The sequence below is a fragment of the Barbus barbus genome (assembly GCF_936440315.1).
Source record: "Barbus barbus genome assembly, chromosome: 11".
NCBI lineage: Eukaryota > Metazoa > Chordata > Actinopteri > Cypriniformes > Cyprinidae > Barbus > Barbus barbus.
Window position 1 is genome coordinate 3672335 of NC_136739.1, and position 20244 is coordinate 3692578.

At 36.6% G+C, this 20244-nt stretch overlaps 2 protein-coding genes across 2 annotated transcripts in view; one reads left to right on the plus strand and one right to left on the minus strand.

The window, feature by feature from the left end:
* Positions 1 to 8589, plus strand: part of LOC306876765 (parapinopsin-like) — a gene marked incomplete at both ends in the record, with an annotated part of 33442 nt that extends 24853 nt beyond the window's left edge. The window contains 2 exons of the mRNA XM_079428167.1: positions 2283 to 2516; positions 8374 to 8589. Coding sequence (XP_079284293.1) covers positions 2283 to 2516; positions 8374 to 8589 — 450 coding nt within the window. The remainder of the gene's footprint in view (positions 1 to 2282; positions 2517 to 8373) is intronic.
* LOC306876764 (beta-galactoside alpha-2,6-sialyltransferase 2) overlaps positions 3148 to 20244 on the minus strand; it is a 55213-nt gene continuing 38116 nt past the window's right edge. Inside the window, exons 3-6 of the mRNA XM_079428166.1 lie at positions 15068 to 15165; positions 14163 to 14264; positions 12313 to 12487; positions 3148 to 6236 (exon numbers count right to left, since the gene is read on the minus strand). Coding sequence (XP_079284292.1) covers positions 5989 to 6236; positions 12313 to 12487; positions 14163 to 14264; positions 15068 to 15165 — 623 coding nt within the window. The 3' untranslated portion in view covers positions 3148 to 5988. The remainder of the gene's footprint in view (positions 6237 to 12312; positions 12488 to 14162; positions 14265 to 15067; positions 15166 to 20244) is intronic.

Consider the following 20244-nt stretch of genomic DNA (forward strand, 5'->3'; position numbering starts at 1 on the left):
TTGGCCTTGATAGCTTGCATTCGTGCTGCCATTGTTTTTATGTACTTTTCCACATTCTCTGTTGTTATTGTTTTCCAAATATTTTCTAGCTGTTCCCAAAGACTTGCTTTTGATTCAACTTTTGTGCGATCTATATTTAAATCCCAACAATAATGATATTTTAGCATTAGAATCACTACTGTGACTAAACAGCTTACATATACTGGTGTGGATTAGCCATTTCAGAAATAGGAATTTTTTTTTTTTTGATATTTTTGGTAATCAATACTGTTAGTTTAGGGCAGCTGTGGCACAAACCTTACATTGGATGGTGGTCTAATATGTGGTCACTGTGATCAGTGAAATTTATGTATTTGAAAGAAGTCTCTTATGCTCACTAAGGCTTCATTTATTTGAATAAAAATAAAAACAGTAAAATTTGGAATTGTTATTGCAGTTTAAAATGACTATTTTCTATATTTAATAGATTTGAAAAGTTAATTTAGTGACTCTGATGACAAAACTGAATTTTCAGCATTATTACTCCAGTCTTCAGTGTCACATGATCCTTCAGAAATATTTGAATATTAATATGTTGAATTGCTGCTCAAGATATTTTCATTGAGAGTGAGTAAACAATGACAGATTTTTTTTGGTGAAATATCCCTTTAATGTTCTTGTGGAAACGGTGATCCATTTACTTTTTCAGGATTCTTTGATGAAAAAGTTCAATAGAACAGAAATTGTTTTTGTAATAGGCACTAGGGGTGTAACTGTACATAAATATGACGGTTCAGTATGTACCTCGGTTTTAACATCACAATTTGCTATGATTTTTTTTAAACAAACAGTGGTTTACTGAACAAGTTGCTCTTTCTTTAAATACGTTCAGTTATAGTTTACATTTTCTTAGTGATACAAATCGACCTCAAACTATTCTTAAAACTATAGGGAGCCAATAAGGTTACAATTAGGCCTAACAACTTAACCCAAACTTCAGACACCAGGTATGGTTGTAACATGGGGAGAGTTGTAACAAAACCATTTCCACCTACCAGGGATAAGCTAGGAGTCCTATGATAATTTCATTATTTACCTGCACCTTATTATTTACCTTGCCTGCACTCTAGGATTAAAAACATTTGTTTGACACCATTGTGACTCTGATAAAATTCATACATACACATGATCTCACATACAAATTGACAGTTTTTTTGTTAGAGCTACATATTCTTTAACTGTGTTACAACCTACCCTGGCAGTGGGGTAGATTGTAACAAGTGAACTCCATGTATTTGACATCGACTTATAAGGGCTGTGATATTCTTGCAGAGGTTTGAATTGGTGCCTTTTATAGTGAACATATGTGGGTACTTTGTATAAAATCTTTAGCACTCTAGCTCAAAAATTCAGTGAGTTACAGATGTTGAAGCAAAAAGTGTTACAACCATACCCGGTCTCCCTTATAAATGCCTTTACTGTCGTAAACCCAATAAACCCATTAATTTCTTTAAAAAGAAAAATTCTTACTGACCTCAAACTTATGACCATAGTGTATACAGCTCAAATACTCCAGTGCATTAATGGCTATTTATAGGTTGCAGTGAATTGTAAATCATACATTTTTAAGTAAATTCATTCTTTTATAGATAATGCTCTAATTTACATGAAACAGCCTACAAAAGTGAAAACCTTTAGCAAAAGTTTTTCGTTCTTAGGCATTGTGTTTGAGTGTAAAGTCACTGCATTAACTGAAAAAAACAACAACAAAAAAACAAGTGATATTAGCAACATTTAAAGGTGCAGTAGGATATCTTGGAAAATGCTAACTTTAGCCTGATAGCACTGAGAACACGAACATCCCTCCCTTTCTGCAAATCGCCGTTCAAAGCCACGCCCCGTGAACGCATGACCGCTCGCAGATCAGACGAACAGAGACAACATTACTACAATACATCATGTCATTAATTGGTGAGAAAATTTATAGCACAGTTAATAAAAGTACAATAATATCAAGAATATAATATCATATGCTGTGCAAAATAATATCAATGCTGTGCAAATTTTACTTGCTACGCCACTGGTTTTGGCCTACAAAAATGTGTCATCCATGCAGCACTCCATTTCTTTAGAATGTTCGTCAACCAATCAGAATCTATAATTCTACAGCCCTGTGGAATAATGTTCACAGATGAATTGACAAAGATGACAATAAGTCAATGTTAACATAGCAAAACACCATTTTTACAATAGATATTTCTCTAGACACATCACAGATGTCTCTCTCTCTCTCTCTCTCTCAGGTAGGGAAGATACGGAAGACAGCAGCGCGGAAACGGGAATACCATGTTTTGTTCATGGTTATCACCACGGTGGTGTGTTACCTTCTGTGCTGGATGCCGTATGGGGTCGTGGCCATGATGGCTACATTTGGCCGGCCAGGAATCATCTCACCCGTGGCCAGCGTGGTTCCGTCTCTCCTCGCCAAGAGCAGCACGGTCATCAACCCACTCATATACATCCTGATGAACAAACAGGTAACAGGCTCATATGCATGTATAAAAGTTTCATGCAGTAATTATGACACAGCTGCTTGTCAAACTACTTTTTTTATTAACAGAAGCTGTGCATTGATATATTAAATTAAATGACCATGATATACTTCCGGAAGTTTCAAGAACTGTATATTCTTAAATAAACACACGAGTTCTGGATGGGGGAAAAATAAATATAATTTCAGTTTGCATTTTAATTCGAATTCATTTTAAAGTTATGCATATATAGTTGTATTCACTATAAAAACAGTAAAATATGCATAAATACAAGCAACTAACCCTAAACCAAACCCTAGCTATGAATCCTATATTACGTACATGTAGTTAATTGAGATTACTCAGTATTTCTGTAATTACACTGGAACAACATCACATTAAATAAAGAGTTTACCTTTATATAAAAAAGTATTAATAAAAAAAAAGTTTTTTGGACTATATATATATATATATATATATATATATATATATATATATATATATATGTGTGTGTACATATACACACACACAAACGTATTTTGCATTTCTTGTATTTTATGAATTTTTTGTCAAATATTGATGTTTTTACAAAACAACCAAAGGAGACAAGAAATTGACAGGTAGCACACACAATGTTACTGGGTCAAGTAAAGGTCAAGGTTTTATTATCGAAATAATGGTCAAAAGAATACACAAAGATTTAGTGTTTTAAAAATTCGATGACAAATGTATATTAACATTAGGATAAATAAACATTATAAAACATCCCACGGCTTTTGAAAATGAACTGGCCTGTAATAGCCAAGTTATTTACAGTCTAAAGATCAAGACTTTTTCCACAGACCAAAAAAAAAAAAAGAAAGTGGTGCAGAATTTAAAAAAAAGGTTTAAGGAAAAAGGAAATATAGAAGGAGAAAAGTATATAAAAAGGAAAGTAAATTTTAAATGCAGAAATCAAAGTTGGCACAGATACACAGCACCACAAATGTAGTACCATTCAAACATTTTCTCTCCCTCCGTCTCTCTCACACACACACAGGAAAACAGCACATTTGGCACAGACCTCTGAAATGCACGACACTGCACTGAAGTTCTCCAGTGAAATCACCTGCATTTCCTCTTTTCTTTTAAAAAAAGACTGTATGCTTAAAACAGACCTAAACCTACAGACCCAGCTTACATTTCCCATTACAGACTAAATCCTAATGTTTCTAGAACTGCAAAGGTATTTACCATGAACACTAACAAGCCCTGCTTTCTGTCACATGCTCTGTGCGCCGTAATGTACATCCTCCACCCACCCCCCCAAAGTACTTATATCACCCCATGACATTAAAAAAACTATTTACAGTAAACACTTCAAATAATGAGAAACCGGGACGGGGGTTTACGCCGCTGAAACACTTCTTGTTAAAGGCTTAAGAAAAGACATTCACAGAGGAAGGACACACGACTCTGCCTCTGATCGTAGAGCATCAAAAAGAGTTTTAGTCCTTCCATTAGGTCACATGACTGATTGGCCACATTGATAAATAATTGTCAGGCAGAGCCATGGCAGTGTACATTGCTGTTCAAAATTCAAAATTCTATTTTTTTTTTAAATTCACAACGCATTTTAAATCAGCAACGACACATTAAATTGATCAAGTATGACCGTAAAAACAAGAATGTCAGAAAAGATTTCCATTTCACAAATGTTATCAATATTGATAAGAAATGTTTGTTTGAGCACTAAATCAGTGTATTAGAAATACGATGATCATGTGACACTGGAGTAATGATGCGGAAAATCCAGCTCTGCACTACAGGAATAAATTACATTTTGAAAATATATTACAATAGAAAACAGGTCATTTAAATTGTAATACTCTATTTGACCATATTAATGTTTTTACTGCGTTTTTGAACAAATAATAATAAAAGTAACGGCCCCAAATGTTTGAACAGTAGCTAGTTTATATGCCCCCCCCAGTCATTTCCTTTCCATTACTCAGTCAATAAAAAGTGTCAAAAAAGCCCAAAAAAAACCCTATTTAATTTTCCGACTGTGACAGACTGGAGGCAAGTGCGATGGACCGCGATTGGTCACACATGCCAGCCCAACACTGAGTCATACTGAGAAGACGGCACACACTGCAGGTTCAGATGCTCTAAACCGGTCATAACATTTTTACTCTTCAGTTACATCTACAATCCCCCAACATGGGGAAACAGGACAGAGTAAAGGTCAAATATTAGCTTTACACACCTCAGCCTATCATAGGACTAGAAGGAAAATGAAATATTTCACCCTGGTGAGAGAGTATTGTAAGCTCCTGAGTGAAATCATCAATTACTAGTTTTACTTCTACAACAGCGATTAAAACAGACGTTAGCTCTCCTCACCAGATCTCCAGAAAAATCAGCTTGCGAAAGTGTTCTGTCTTAATTCAAATGGCACACATTGAAACAATGCATGAGTAAATAACAATCCTTCAAGTTTTCCCCCCTGTAGAAAAGTCAAACCACAAAGTGAATCGCATTAAATGAACAACTATACATTTAAGAGAAGACCACGCAATTCATTCGCTTTTAAAGACGGCTCCAGCTGGAGTCAAGATTTTAGGGGCTACAAGATATTAAAAACCTCAGTTTACATTTAACACATAATAATCACCACTGTACTTGTTATATTGCCAGCAGCCTTAAAGTCCCAAATAAGATTTACAGTGCTGCAATGAGTCCATAGTACAAGCAATAATAACTTTTTTTGTAAACCACCTGTCTAGACGGGCTTTTCAAAGTATAAAACGACTAAAGAATCAAACGTACCGTGATCACATTCAAAAGCTCCTTTAAGCTGATTTGAATAACAGGTACATGAAAGCATTTACACAGTAAGAAAAAAAACAACTATTGATTCATTTGCCACAGTTCTGCGAGACGTACTGGAAGAGCAAAATATTCTCTTGTGAATGTGGCACAAAGTATATTACAGCAGAAAACAACACAATTTACAAAAAACAATCATGGCGAGAAGCTTTCAAATCTGTCAGTGTGTGGAAAACAAATCTATGGACAGATTAATAAAGCTAATTTCTAGTCCGAGAATAAATCTAGCCTGTGCTAAAACTTTGTGTGAATGCTTTAGTTTCCCCCAACAGTGTAGCTTTCAGTGTTTATGACTAATACTTCTAACCCTGTGAAAAACAGAGTTCCATTAAAAATGATATAATAAAAAAATAAATAAAAAAGGCTTTTTTTCTGATGGCTTTTAACACCACAAATATCCACAGATCCAGAAAGCTTTTCTCAGGACGTATCTATTGCTGTTCTGACGATCTTTAAGCTTAGGCTCAGGAAATGCATTTTTGACTGAACTACAGCAGACGGTTTTGTCCCATATCTAACAAGGTCCGTTCTCAAGAGTCTCGGTGCGGTCTTGCATCAGTCTGCAGATCTCTTCTGCTTTACAAAGGCCGTTATTGCATCTTTCTGTTCAGGGTTCACAGTGGACGTTCTTGAATCCGGGGAGCGTGACCTTGCCTTTCCGTTTGAGGTCGTCCTCGGAGCCGACGTTCATGCGCTGGATGAGCATCTTCTCGTAAAGCAGGGGGTGGTACGCACCCAGAGTGCAGGCGGCGTCGTAGTAACGCTCGTGGTAGTGGCACAGGTCCGTCTGCCGCAGTGAAGGAATGTACTCGTACACGTGAACCTCTTCACATAAGGACATCATCAGCAGGATGCCTGAAAGACACAAAACTAGACATTAGCAAAGCATCCCACACAGTGACAGAAGGGTACATCAGATTAGGGTTGAGAGGAGAAAAAAAAAAATGTATTAAATAAAATATGAAAATATTCTGAAAATTAAGTATACAATTTAAATAGAAAGTCATCTAAATATAAATTACATAATTAAATGAATGATAATACTAATATATACACCATATTTTCTAGAATATTTATCATCTGAAATGTGCTGCGGCTTACATTTCAAAGCAAATTAATGCAATTAAAGTCAAGCGCATTTCCCAAATGCTGATCGTTTCAGTTTCACTATTAATAAACTAGTTTAGGTCTGGCCTTTATAATTAATGTTTCAAATTAATGTTACTATAAATTTGGTTATAGGCTGCTTATATTTGGTTCAGAATACGGTTATATTTTGAGGCTTTGTTGTAGAGTGATTTAGAACTAAAAACAAAACGTTTTTGTGCTGTTTATACATTCAAGGGTTTAAATTTTATTTAGTAGTATTTTACATTATTTCAGGGTAATAAAATTGGACATAGCCAGATGCAAATTTTGGAACTTGTTAAATGAGAATATATAATACATACCAAAAGAATTATATTTATTCTGAGTTCATGATGTTCTGTTAATGGTTACCACAGCATAGAAATAGTTTTAACAGTTGTGAACTTGCAGTCTGAATCATGTGTGATGAGATCGACTGGATGCCCATAAAAATAATGAAAAATAATAATTCTATGCCGTGGCCCATGTGGGCTGCATGCAATAACAGAGCAGCGTGGTCCAATTCAACAGTGAGGAACTGGTCAGTCACTAACTCACATAAATTTAAGCTGACAGTCAGTGAATGAGAAAATAAGAGAACAAGCAGACAAAAGGACCATTCAGGAAGCAGAATCTGTGACATGATTAAAAAGATGAGAAAACTAGGCTTGTAAATGCAATTTTCATTTAATTAATTTCGCTCAGCCAAGATCTACAAGAACATTCAGATTTAACGGAATAACCTTTTTGCTGCAGTTAAGGAATCTATGGACGTCAGTCTGTCAGTTTTAGAGAAGTCATTATATTTTGATAAAATATAAATATAATATCATGATAGATCAAGATGGTGCTGCGCATGGCAGCCATTGCGCTTGGCTCTCCAGTTGTTTTAGTTCGTTTTTCCTGTTTTTTGTTAACAATAAACATGAAACACAACACTATTATACTTATGTTTATTTTACACACATACTTATTACATTTCAAATTTGAACCTAACATACCTGTACTAATTTGAACCTAACATACCTGTAATAATTGTCTATTTTGTATATTGTGTTTGTGCTATTTGGCACATTGCCCATTTTTGTATATTTGTACATTTAATTTATTTATATTTTATATATATTTTTACTATCTGTGTCCTGTCCTGTTGCTGTCATTATCACACTGTGGAGCTACTGTCACTAAAACAAATTCCTCGTATGTGCAAACATACCTGGCAATAAAGCTAATTCTGATTCTAAAAGACTTTTCATATTTTATGTATTATTAAGAAATCAAATTGGTAAATTTTAATTTCAGGTTAACATTTAGGCCTATTAACACGAGCATCAAGAACAAAACTTTTCACCAATCTCTAAGCAATTTCAGCATACAAAAGCAATATGCATTCTGGTTTGAAATGTGCTTTAAGGTGCGATGGCATTTGCTGTTGATCTGCGTAAGGAAATAGGAATCCACACGAGGACGAGAAAGTTGGTTTCACAAATTCACCGCTTTGACCAACATAAAAATGCATCGCTTGAAAGTGACATCTACACTCTAAAAAAAATGCTGGGTAAAATATGGACGAACTCGGCGATTGGGTTACTGCCCAGAACTGTTGGTTGAAAACAAGCCAGTGTTCTGTCCAATATTTACCCAACACAGGGTTGTATTTAACCCAGCATTTTTTTTGTGTATGTAAGCTGTGCCAAATGCATTGCCACACTAGTTTGACAACAGACCTTTTTTGCTAATGTGACCACACTTTTTTTTATTAATCTTCTTGTGCTGAAAATTTGCTGTTTAAAAAGCCTTTACATTTTTGAGACAAAGTGTTTCCCAGGTCTAAGGTGTCTCCTCTCTTGTTTTTTGTCCAAAGTTCTACAGGTGTTTCTGCATCTTGTTCTGCTGTCAGAGGAGTTCGATGCAGAACGGTCATTCCTCTATGCCCTCCAAGACCACAGTCATCCAGCTCAACCGTAGAGTCCACAGTAACACCGTTGTCTGCACCGCTCACATCTCCACCGGCATCCACAACCACGACTGCAGCACTCCGGCCACAGAGAGGACCAACCCTCCAGAAGTCACCACCTAACCTGACCCGGCCCAGCCCAGCAGTCACGACATCGTACATAACGTAGACAATGTGGGATATGGTCAACCCTGCCTTTTTTCCTGTGCTTGCTGCTTCTTCAGTTGCAACAATGAATTGTTAATTAGAAACAAAAGTGGATAGTCAATGCATTTCATTGCTGATAAGTGCAGTCTTTTCGCTGTGCATGAAGAACCTTGAGTGATCACACTTTGTAGTAATAAAACAACGAAACAAACACTTGCAGAATACTAGAGGCTGCAGAACAAGGTGGAATGTCAAAAAAGAAAAAAAAAGGGCACACAGAAAGAAGTCTGAAGCACAAGAGCACAATATATGATATGCTTCATATGAAGCTATAAGCATATGGTTCCATGTGGCCAGGCTGCCTCAAACAAAGAGTTCAATTCAGTTGTTTACCAAATTAATTCATAAAATCTAAATTGTGTTATTTTATTAGAAACATTGATAAAATTGTCCCAACATTTATAAAGCTAAAAAACAAAAAACTTTTCAGTAAGGACTCATTAAAATCGAACAAATTGACATCGGAGACATTTTTTATATATTTCTCCCTTAAAGAAATGCTGATCTTTTTAATCATACTTTTTCTGGCTGCTAAACATTCAGTTTTGCCATCACAGGAATAACTTGCACACAAAAACAATAACCGTTCTGCTGCTTTTCAAATGTGATCTGCACATTATATTGCAACCTTTGTATAGTATTTGAAAATTTTTGCACAAAACATGAAGCATGCTATTTTTTTTTTACTTAATTTGCACATTTGGCAAGATGTTAAATATTGGAGTAAGAAATTGAAATCAATTATTCAATTATTGGCAGCCGTACTTTAATTTATTTTAAAATACATATACTTTTATCTTTTATTGTCTTAAAAGGTTTAAAATGATAATTCTCTTATTGTTCACGTTTCATTTGACTTAGTTAAGAGTATTCTGTATGATATTATTTGAAGGGTGTGTTAAATGTCAAAATTGTCATTTTCCCTTTGATGAAGAACACAGATATTGCACAAAAAAGGAAAGCAGTATTTCCTTAAAATGTGGTTGTTAAATGTGTTGTTGCATACTACTGAAACTATTTCATGAATTATATTTATTACTTGAGCTTAAGAGGATTTGTTCTCAGCTAGAACAAAATTGAACATTATGTGTTCCCAATACCAAAGAAAGAGTAGTCTTATCTGTTCCGTCTTGCCTCAAATTGTCCCAAATTGAGTTACATTGCTATCTGAGCCCATATCACTGATGCATGGAAAATTATTTTGCCATAAAGTAGAGGCACACTGATCCAGATCACTTCACATCTGTGACAATGACAGTTTCAGGAACTACGCAATAAGTAAAGAACTGTTTTTCCAAAGGGGGAACCTTCATCCCAAAAGACTAAACACCTTATGAAGTGAAGTTAAGTGACATAAGGCCAAGTAATTATGCATAAAACCGAGATGAACATTTCACTTGGGATCCAGAACAAGGATTTCCAAAAGTGTGCTGAATGTATGCCTGGGGTTGAATAGTGTCTCTAAGGACTCAATGACACTGCTCATCAATCGCCATCGTACTGAAAGGACCATGTATAAAGTGCCAAACACACCAAGGGGACCAATGTGAGCATTTCTGCATTTAATTATCCGTTTCTTTGTAAAGGTTAAAAAGAAATTACCCAGAAATTCTCTGTAATTGTCATGACATTACAAACTGGATGTTTGTCTGTCGATCTGTTGTGCCATTTGTTGTTCAAGTATAAATTCAGATCAATCTATGAATAGAGCACCACAGATTGATCTCAGAAGACACTATGAATGGGGGAGGCATGAACAGCCTTAAATGATTGTGAATGGTCTTTTCATGACACAAGATCAGGGTCACATTTTGAATACTAACCTTTTAAAACAAGTAATTATAGCTGGTTTCCACAGTGTACAAAACATCTAAGCAGCATTACATACTAGACTTGCCACATTATAATTTTTCACAGTTACGATATTCAAGTTTAAACCGATTAAACCAGTATTAGTGCTGGCTGGATCATGTTTTCAATTTATTTCAAGTTTGAATGTGATGTAACAAAGCAGTGATTTCTAAGTGGGCGAGTGGTTTACTTTTGTAGTTCTCATTAACTCCATTATTTCTTCATTCAGATTTGCTAATGTATGAAGTGTACGAAAACGAGAGGCAGATTTAAAGGGTTACACCACCCCAAAATTAAAATTGTGTCAATCACTTACCTCCATGTCGTTCCAAACCCGTAAAAGCAGTACAGTACAAATTGTTTGGCAGTCAATGGGACAGTCACAAGCCTCCCGGTTTTCATCCAAAATATCTTAAATTGTGTTCCGAAGACGAACGAAGCTTTTACGGGTTTGGAACGACATGGGGGTAAGTGATTAATGGCAAAATTTTGATTTTGGGGTGGTGTAACCCTTTTAACATGTGACAACTATAATAAGCCAATCATAGTTCAGAGGAGGCACTGCCTCCTTTTTTCCATCCAATGAATAAAAAGATGCATTTAGATGCCACACCACACTTCTCTGTGGCTCTACATCTGTAAGGAAAGTCTGGATGTGTCTGCAATATGACCGGATATCTAACACCTGTTCAACAAGATCTGTAGCTACAGGCAATTACTTTCTGAGCCCGAAGCCGTATCAATTTCTATAGCTCTTACAGTGAACAATTAATCTGTGTGTAGCTGCTTCCTTTTTAAATAAATAACCTCATTAGGTTGAATCTAAATATCATAACTGGACCTTCTGGTAAAAATGACAGACTTCTCTGGTGACATGTGCCAGACTTAAAGCCTGCATTCGGATTTATTTCCAGCCTATCAACATCTGATCCGCTCTACATTCATTCTTTGTCGATAATCTGCTACACTTGGATGTACATCACAATATGTAAGAAAAGATTTGTCTCGACTTGTTTTAAATCGCAACTGTAATAGATCATAAAATCAGTACACGTGGTCAGAGTGATTTTGTTGGTGCCGAAATGTGGGTCAGATTCTCCTTGGCTCTAGTTCAACACAAACTCCATTGCTGGATGAAAACATGGTGTGTCCATCTGCTCCTCTCTCTCCCTGTGGTTTCAGCCAACACCAACTGAGCAGACATCCCACAACCTCCTGACAGAGCCAAAGACATACCTACAAACCCATCATGACAAGTCAATCTGCTAAAGGTCGCTTTACATTATCAGGGTGTTTTCACACCAGAGTATGGCGCAAAATCAAGTTAATTTGACATCAGAGGTCAGTTTGTTAAAGTTTGGCTTTTTCCACTGACAGCCATTCTGAATTAGGCATGTGCAAACAATTCTTTGTCAAATGCCTGACAGCCACAAGTGCCTTTTTGTGAGCTGTATATTTTAGTTACAAAACCAAAAGGACAAAAACATGAATAGAAATGTGAAGTGGACAATGCATTCCACTTGTAGTGTCTCGAGTTGTCAACTAGCTGTCACTACTAGCATTAATTGTAGTACTCTTTTGATGACAAACGTGACAATTGAAAGGAAAGTAAAACACTTGTGTTGTCTTCAAGCACAGATTCCTAAAAAAATACTGGCAAAGGTTTGGGTTGGAACTGTGAAAGAGGTTTGGAAATAGTCATTGTTGAAATTATACTTTTTATTGTTTGCCACTGAAATTGCACCTTTGAGTTTTGTACCAGTAGCACAGAGTATGTGTGTGTCTTACCTATGAACCCTGAGGAGGGCGGGTTGGGCTGGATGTTCTCCAGATTGTTAGCCTGAATCACATCCCATAACTGCCAGATGTATCTCGGGTGCAGGATGTAGAAAGGCTGCGCGGGGAAGTGCATCCTGTGCTCCATATATGGAGTGAACAGGTTGTAGTCTGGATTTGAGTACCACTACAAAAACAAACACACAACAACAACTACATGAGCAAAATGGCTCTGAAGGAACTAAATTTGGATTCATTTCATCCAGTAAGGTTGAAAGTGAAAGGCTGTCCTTCAAACTGTTAGCACTGAGAAAGAATTGTTCAGAAAAAAAAGCCTTACAGTCCACTAGAATCATTTATTGCACATGTTCCTGCAGTAACCTCAATGTTATTTAGCAGATACAACAGAACACCTTTAATCTGTGACCTCTGACACTGTAGTCCAGATTCATTCCTCTACACCAAGCTTTCGCAAAATGTAGTTCATAAAGGTACTGAACAGGGTTGATGAAAAGCTAATAATTTTTTAAATGCAATATTTATTTTCCTGCATGTCATTTGACCATAAACAACCATCAAAGAGCCATTATCATGCAAAAATGTTAAATTATTGAAATACTTAAATTATTCAAGTAATCTTCAAGTAAAGAGGGCAAGCTGTGAGATTACTGTGATCACGGTATACTATATCCTGTAGACTGCTTACTGTTATATATATAAAGAAAATCAAAAGTAAAACTGTCAGCATTAAACTGATCAACACAGACTCCATGCATAATTATTTTTTAAACATTAAAAAAAAAAAAAAAAAAAAAAAAAAACACTGGTTTGAAGAAATATAATTCCTAGCTTGTATTAAACTAAACCTAAAATTAATTAGCACAAAATGAATTAAATTTTGTACTTCTGTTCTCTGCACACAAACAAGCAGGTTCATTGTGTTAACTGTATGTTAATTGCATAGTTCTCAAAATGCTCCACAGCATCGTTCATGTGCTTTATGAGACGTATTATTGTATTCTTGAATAGACAAGGGGAAAAAAAAGCATAGCTATGAAAACAGACAAAATTGACTACAGAAATATCCACTGGCCTTGCACCATACTCATAGACCCAACTCCTGCCAACATATTGACCTTCTAGTCAAGAAAAATGTCTCTTTATTGGAAAGGAAAGGAAAGCTCTGCAGTTTAATTGGCTCTCAGGTGGTCCACATGGCCAGACACGCATTCTTTCTTCCTTTTCTAAAGACCTGCTATGGAAAGTACAATTGTCATGTCTCCTTCACATAATAACGGGGTCGTGAGATGGCACACATCATGAAGGAACATGTTGTTACTTTGTGGGAGTAGTCAGTCAAGGCAAAGCAGCATAGAGATGGCCATCTACTCCGTGTGCATCTTGTGAATGCCCTATTTCATGTCTACATTAATGGGTGAGGATGGGATTGGGGACATCAGAAATGGTGTTTTAAGGCGGTTTCAATGAGGTAAGGCACAAAGGACAGATTGAAAGCATTTATAGTAATCCGTTCTGATCTTTTTTCCCCCTGCTTATAGTGGTTTATGATTCACAGCGGTGTGTGAGCAAAAAGCGCTCAGACCAGACAAATGAAAGCCTTCCCGCATGGCGCCTGCACACACTCACAGCACTGCACTCATCTGAATTGCAATAGTAACACGTCACCTGCTCTCTGTACATGTGCAAGGGAATTTTTTTTTTATAATTTTACAGCGTTTTGATTGCACAGAAGGTTTGAAGACAAAGCACAACTTCAGTGTTAATTTGTTTTGTTGAGAACAGTTGCATAGGTGAAACCATTGTTGTGTGCGTGTTTAATGTGTTTTTGGGTAGTTACTCACTTTGTGCAGGTTGAGGGTATATGGAGCAGGATCCCATGCCACCAGCGTTACATTCTTATACAATGAGCTTGTGTTGAACTGATGCTTGGGATTCGCCAGGATCTGCACACAAAACAGACAATGTGTTACACTGAGAAGACAAACAAAACTAGTTGAGTGCAACCAACTTCTTGGTTAGGCAGTCAATGATACGTAATAGCATCATTGACTAACGTAACCAGGCACAATCTGATGCGCTTTCCATGAAGGGACTCTAACACTAAACATGCTGCATAGTAAGCAGCTCCTGACCAGAAATAGTTACTTCAAAAACCCTTGTTGCAGAGGAACAATGTAACGATCCAATATCGAAGCTATTTTAATAATCAAAGTCGCGGGGCAGCGTTGGCAATTTTTTGTTCTCCTGAATGTTTCTGTGCGTGCGCAGGGCAATTCTCTCTGTGTTTGTGGGCATCCATGAAAGTAGCGCATTAATATAGAACGGTGATTAAACTGACTTAGAAATACCGGTCCATTAAACTGTTTTAATGCATACCTGCCAGCCAAATAATATAGTAAATGTCAAAACAATTATTTTCCAAGTGTACTTTCTCAGACACTACTTTGCAATAAACCACCAAGCATCATTTCTGTTTACACTGATCTGTCCATTCATGAAATCTGACCAAGAACAGAGCACATCCTACAACTTGAACGCAGAGCAGTATCGGTTCTGCATAGTGTGTTTTGTTACCTGGTGAGCTTGTGTCCACTAGGACATGATGACTCAGATCTAGCTGAATACACTCACAGCCAGAGGACATGAGCCAGAGGGTGTTCAAATGAGGTCTGCTTCAGTTATGTGGCTGATTCACAGAAAGTCACAGTACTAACACAGTAAGAACTGAACATCAAACATCGCTCACCTGAGAGTTGATGATGCGTATTGTGGTTTTATTCCCAACGTCTCTTTCATAACTCTTGGTAGGAGCTGTATTAAAACGCAGCACTGCATCATGGGAGTCTGGAATTACAAAAATTGGAGCTTTAATCACACTGTGCCTTGGACCGAGTCATGATTTATAAAAAAAAAAAAAAAAAAAAAAAAAAAAAAAAGTGAACAAAAGCATTTCACTCCTGCATATCTTCAGATAGCAAGACAAAAAAAAAACATTGAGAAGCATAGAGAAAATCCATTAACAACACCTACATATACAGTGAAGAGAAAAAAAAAAAAAAGTTTCTCTCTCAATGGATGGCTTTTAACACACGGAGCAAGAACAGAAATCGAAAACACATGTACATTGCAGTGTATTGGAGGAAATGTGAGGACGCAGTGGTCACCGATCAATAAGAGTGAACAGCAGCATGTTCCTCACACTGCTCAACCCTGTAATCTGTTGTTAGGAACTGTGCAAGCAGCTTGTTTAACACAAAGTTAGACAGCATTTATTACTGGGTTCACCCTCTGAGGGCTTTTTATTGATTGGATATCTCCCACTTAATCTGCCATGAGATTGAGTGACTTTAGAGGTCACGCAGAGTTCACTCAAAAATGAGAATTGCCCTCTACTGTGGCTTTCAAATATCATTCAAATTTCCACCTATTCAAAATTGGTGCTTCACATTCAGGTATGACACAGGTGAAAATCAATGGTGTTTGGAATGAAATGACAATTTTCATTTTTGGGGGGTTAACGATGCCTGTATGATGTCCTCTAAATCATTTTCACTCCCTATCAGTGCATTAGAGCAGGTCAAGTGATTAGGCAAGAATTCTCAGCTGCAAAACCCTCAGTTTGTGAATCAGGCTTGTGATTGAGATATAAATGCCAAAAGAGAATTACATTTTTTTTTTTTGAAATAATTTTAATGTGTAGTTAACTACTGAGTAATATTAGTTGACAACATTTACTCATAGGGTTAAGACCGATTTAATTTAGGGTTAGTTTCTAATTAGGCATAATTTATGGTTATTACTATAGTTAATACATGTGACATTTAAAAAAGATACTGTAAAATAAATGTTACCACAAATAATAATTAAATCAACTTAAAAAAAAAAAAAAAAAAAGTCAATAAAATATACAACTTTTATTAACAAAAATAAAAATGATAAGCTTAATGACAACGTAATTTAAAGAAATAATAAATAGAAATAATCATACAATCAAATTTATTTGAAAAATCAAATCAAACAACTAAATTTCAATTTATTTAAATTTATAATATAGTATTATGCTTATTCAAATTAATTTTATACACACAGGGATGTTATTTTAGTCAAATCAAGTCATTTTAAAATATCATTCAACATTACAAACTAAAAACAAACACTTATTCAGAGAATAATGCTGAGGTCTAAAGCAACAGTGCACTCTAGTGGACAAACTGTTTACGGTAATAGAGAGAGAGAGAGAGAGAGAGAGAGAGAGGACATGACGTGACAATGACAGATCTTATGAAGGAAGCCCCTCACCTCCTCATCCATCTCTCCGTTCAGCTGGCATGCCGTTTATTGGCCTTCATAAACCAGCAATATTTTCAAAGCAGTATATTTGAGCGTGACATTGAGCATGTCCCCACTATTTTGACAGGGACATCAATTTCCTGAGAGAATATAATCCACATCAGGAGAGGAAGAGAGCCCACGCATGTGTGTACGAAAGAGAGAAATGGTGAGAAATTATATAGACAGGATGTGAAAAGAAGATCCAAATGTTAAAAGCACAGAAAGCCCTCTGAAAATGATGAACAATTATATCGTTTTATCCATTTGTGCTTTGTGGAGAGATGTTGCAATACCACTAGGTGGCAGGTGAAGACCAACAACTAGAGTACTAACAGTCTCATTGAACCAGACCTTTGACGGCTCAAGGTTTAGTCCACATTGCAGCTTATTCTGGTAAAGTACCACCTACTCAGACTTTCTTTTCTCAGGAGTGCTTGGTGAAATTAACCCACAAACCTTACGCTGCATGCTGACTGATAACAACCTGTGTGCTCCAACTTCCACAAAATCAACTACATTAGAGCTTGCAGGAAAGAGAAAATACTTTCCCATTTTGGTGAGCAATAGTCATCAGACATTCAGCAAACGGACTGTGGGTGTCCGTAGGCGTTTTGTCTGAGACTAGGATGGTAGACGTATTTGGAGCCAAAAAAAGAAACAGCTGAGAGATTGCACAGCATTGCATATGATAATGTGAATCAAAGCGGAAATCTCTCTGGAAAAACTAACGTGAGAAACTACAAACTACAGTGTTAATAACAGAGTGGTATTTCCCAAACAAAACATTGAGTGAAAAATATATATATATATTTTTTTAAATGCATTGATGAATGTTCAGGGAAATAATACGGTTTAGATGAGCTGAGCCGGAGACAGGCTTCTCATGGAGAGCTCTGGCAGATCTGCTCTTGGCTGTGCTGTGGATTTGCTGGCTCTCTGGCTCGTCCTTGGGTATATTTGGAGGGCACACTAGGTTGGCAAGACCGATGGGAAATGTTTAGACAAGACAAGCTGAATTTAATAGACCGGCTAAAGGAGCTGTGGAGGAATATAACCTGATCAAAACTGGCCTCTAAATTAAAATGTAAGGAAAATCAATGCAAGCCTTCTATATTGAGAGTGAAGTAATACTGCTACTCTACAACAACTGTAACAAGCAGTTCAATCAATACAGCTGCATGCAGCTATTACAGAGTGCAGTGCATCAGTGGCATGAACGCTATAATGATTTGTTTGGTCTTGGCACACCTTGTTCCAGCAACTAAACACCCAACATAATGTAAACTCATGAACAACAAAAGGGTACAACTTCTGGATTCCCTCATTGAAGTTTCAAACCTGCAATCTTGAACACTATTTCTTATAAACGCAAAGCTTGTCACTTCACTAGATGTTAATTGATGGACTGGAGTTGTGTGGATTGTAATATTTTTATAAGCTGTTTAAACTCTCATTCTGACGGCACCCATTCACTGTAGAGCAGGGCTCCTCAAATCTTACCCTGGAGGTCCAATCTGCTGCAGAGTTTAGCTCCAACCCAAATCAAACTCACCTACCTGTGATTTTCTAATGATCTTTAAGACTCTGATTAGCACGCTCAGGTGTGTTTGATAAGAGTTAGAGCTAAACTCTGCAGGATTGGGCCAGATTTGAGGATGCCTGCTGTAGAGGATCCATTGATGAGGAAGTGATGCAATGCTAAATTTCTCCAAATCTGTTCCCTAAGAAGAAACAAACTCATCTAATCTTGGAAAGCCAGTGAGGGCAAGTACATTTTCAGCATTTTTTTTCTTTTTGGGAGAACTATTGCTTTAACGGTTGTCCATTTTAGCAAAATGGCATCTAACTTTTCTAAACTAAATTCACCCCAATTGATTGATTGACAGTCGAACGGACTAATCATAACGCCAAATTTGCCATTTTAATGTCTTTCCACAGTTTAAATAAAATACGTTCTGATGTATTCATGCTTATTTTGTGCTTTAAGTAAATATGAAAAGACGATTGGTTCATGTGTGCCGCTACAGTGATCGGTCACGGCATATTAAAGAGCCACAAAACAGCAGAAGTAACCTGCTCTGTCTTGTCTGTCAACGTGTTGTCAGTTTCTTCTTTGCTCCGCAACGTATTTTTCACTGCGTGAGAACATATGTGTTGAGAGAGCGGCATGGCTTGTCGGACATAGCAACAGTAACTAAGGAGGGCGGGTCTTTGCAAAAGGTCAATTAGTACCCCAGTTTCCACAACGTTTTAATTCATTTTAATTCAAAAAGTCATATTTAATCCTTCAGTGAAATGACACTTCTCTCTGGTTGTGAATACCAGATTTGTCCAATAAATTAGTCGGCTTATATCAAGCCCCCATCGTATATTTTTTCTCCTTTTCCGATAATCCGTGTCACAATACAGCAGAAAAATGTGTCTCCACTCAACATAACTTGAAATACAGTTCAATGGACTAAGAAAAATCTGGCAAAATAAAAACAGAGCTACAGTTATGTCTCACTTTAATAACAGCAAACTATTTATAATATACACAAATGCTGACAGCTCTATCATAACAATGGCAATAAAATATAAATATTGGAGGAAAGTAAGTTGCCCAACAGGGAAATTTAGTGATATTTAGTGCAATTGTGAAGCGAGAGGAAACCCTCGAGTACAAGTACAAGTGTAATTAGAATCGTGATAGAAAAGATGGTTCGAAATCATCTACTCTGCAAATGACTGAATCTATTTGTCTCATCACCACCAAATGCTTTCATGAGACGGCACAGTCACCATTATCCTGAGAAACAACAAAAGCTGTGCCATCACCATGGAAACCCGTCCTCTGTGCCCACTACCGCTCTGCCACCATAGATGCCAAAGCTGGAAGAATCTGGGCTCTTTGTGTGCTCGGTGATACTTGTGGTTATGTAACCGTAAAGGGCATCGGTATCCCACTGACCCTTTCAGAGAAACTGGCATCACCACGGAAACAAAAAACCACAAGTGAAGAGAATGAGAAACAGAACGGATCCTAAACTCAACCAAAAACAAGGCCTCTCTTCAAAGGCCAGTTTCACATCTCTGAATCTTCTGGTTTTGAAGCAACTATGATGGAAAAGATAAGGAATCCCAAGCATCAATAAAAACAAAACGAAAGAAAACACACAAGCAAATATTAAGCCATTGACAACTTCTTAAAAGTAATAGTAATGACTCTAAAATCTGGCTGGATGAGTCCCAACCAAAACAGTCTGACACTTAGCAAACATAAACGGCCTACAGTCAGGCTAATGAACTATATTAGAGAGAAAAATTGATCATTCTGGTCCACCGTTTTATAAAACCAATCAGCAGGGATAAACCAGTCTAAAAAATCTGAACGCTACTGATAAGCATTTCATTTATTATTTTATGGAAGAAATCATGTAAGGCAGACATCAGATTTTAAAACTATTCTCTATTAAAAAATAAATGCTTCTAGTGAATTTAGGCATCACAACACCATAAAGTACAGATTATGCATTAAAATATGCTTAATATTTTTAAATGCATGTTAATATTGAGATTTATTACATTTGTATTTTTAAGAATTGATGGCAA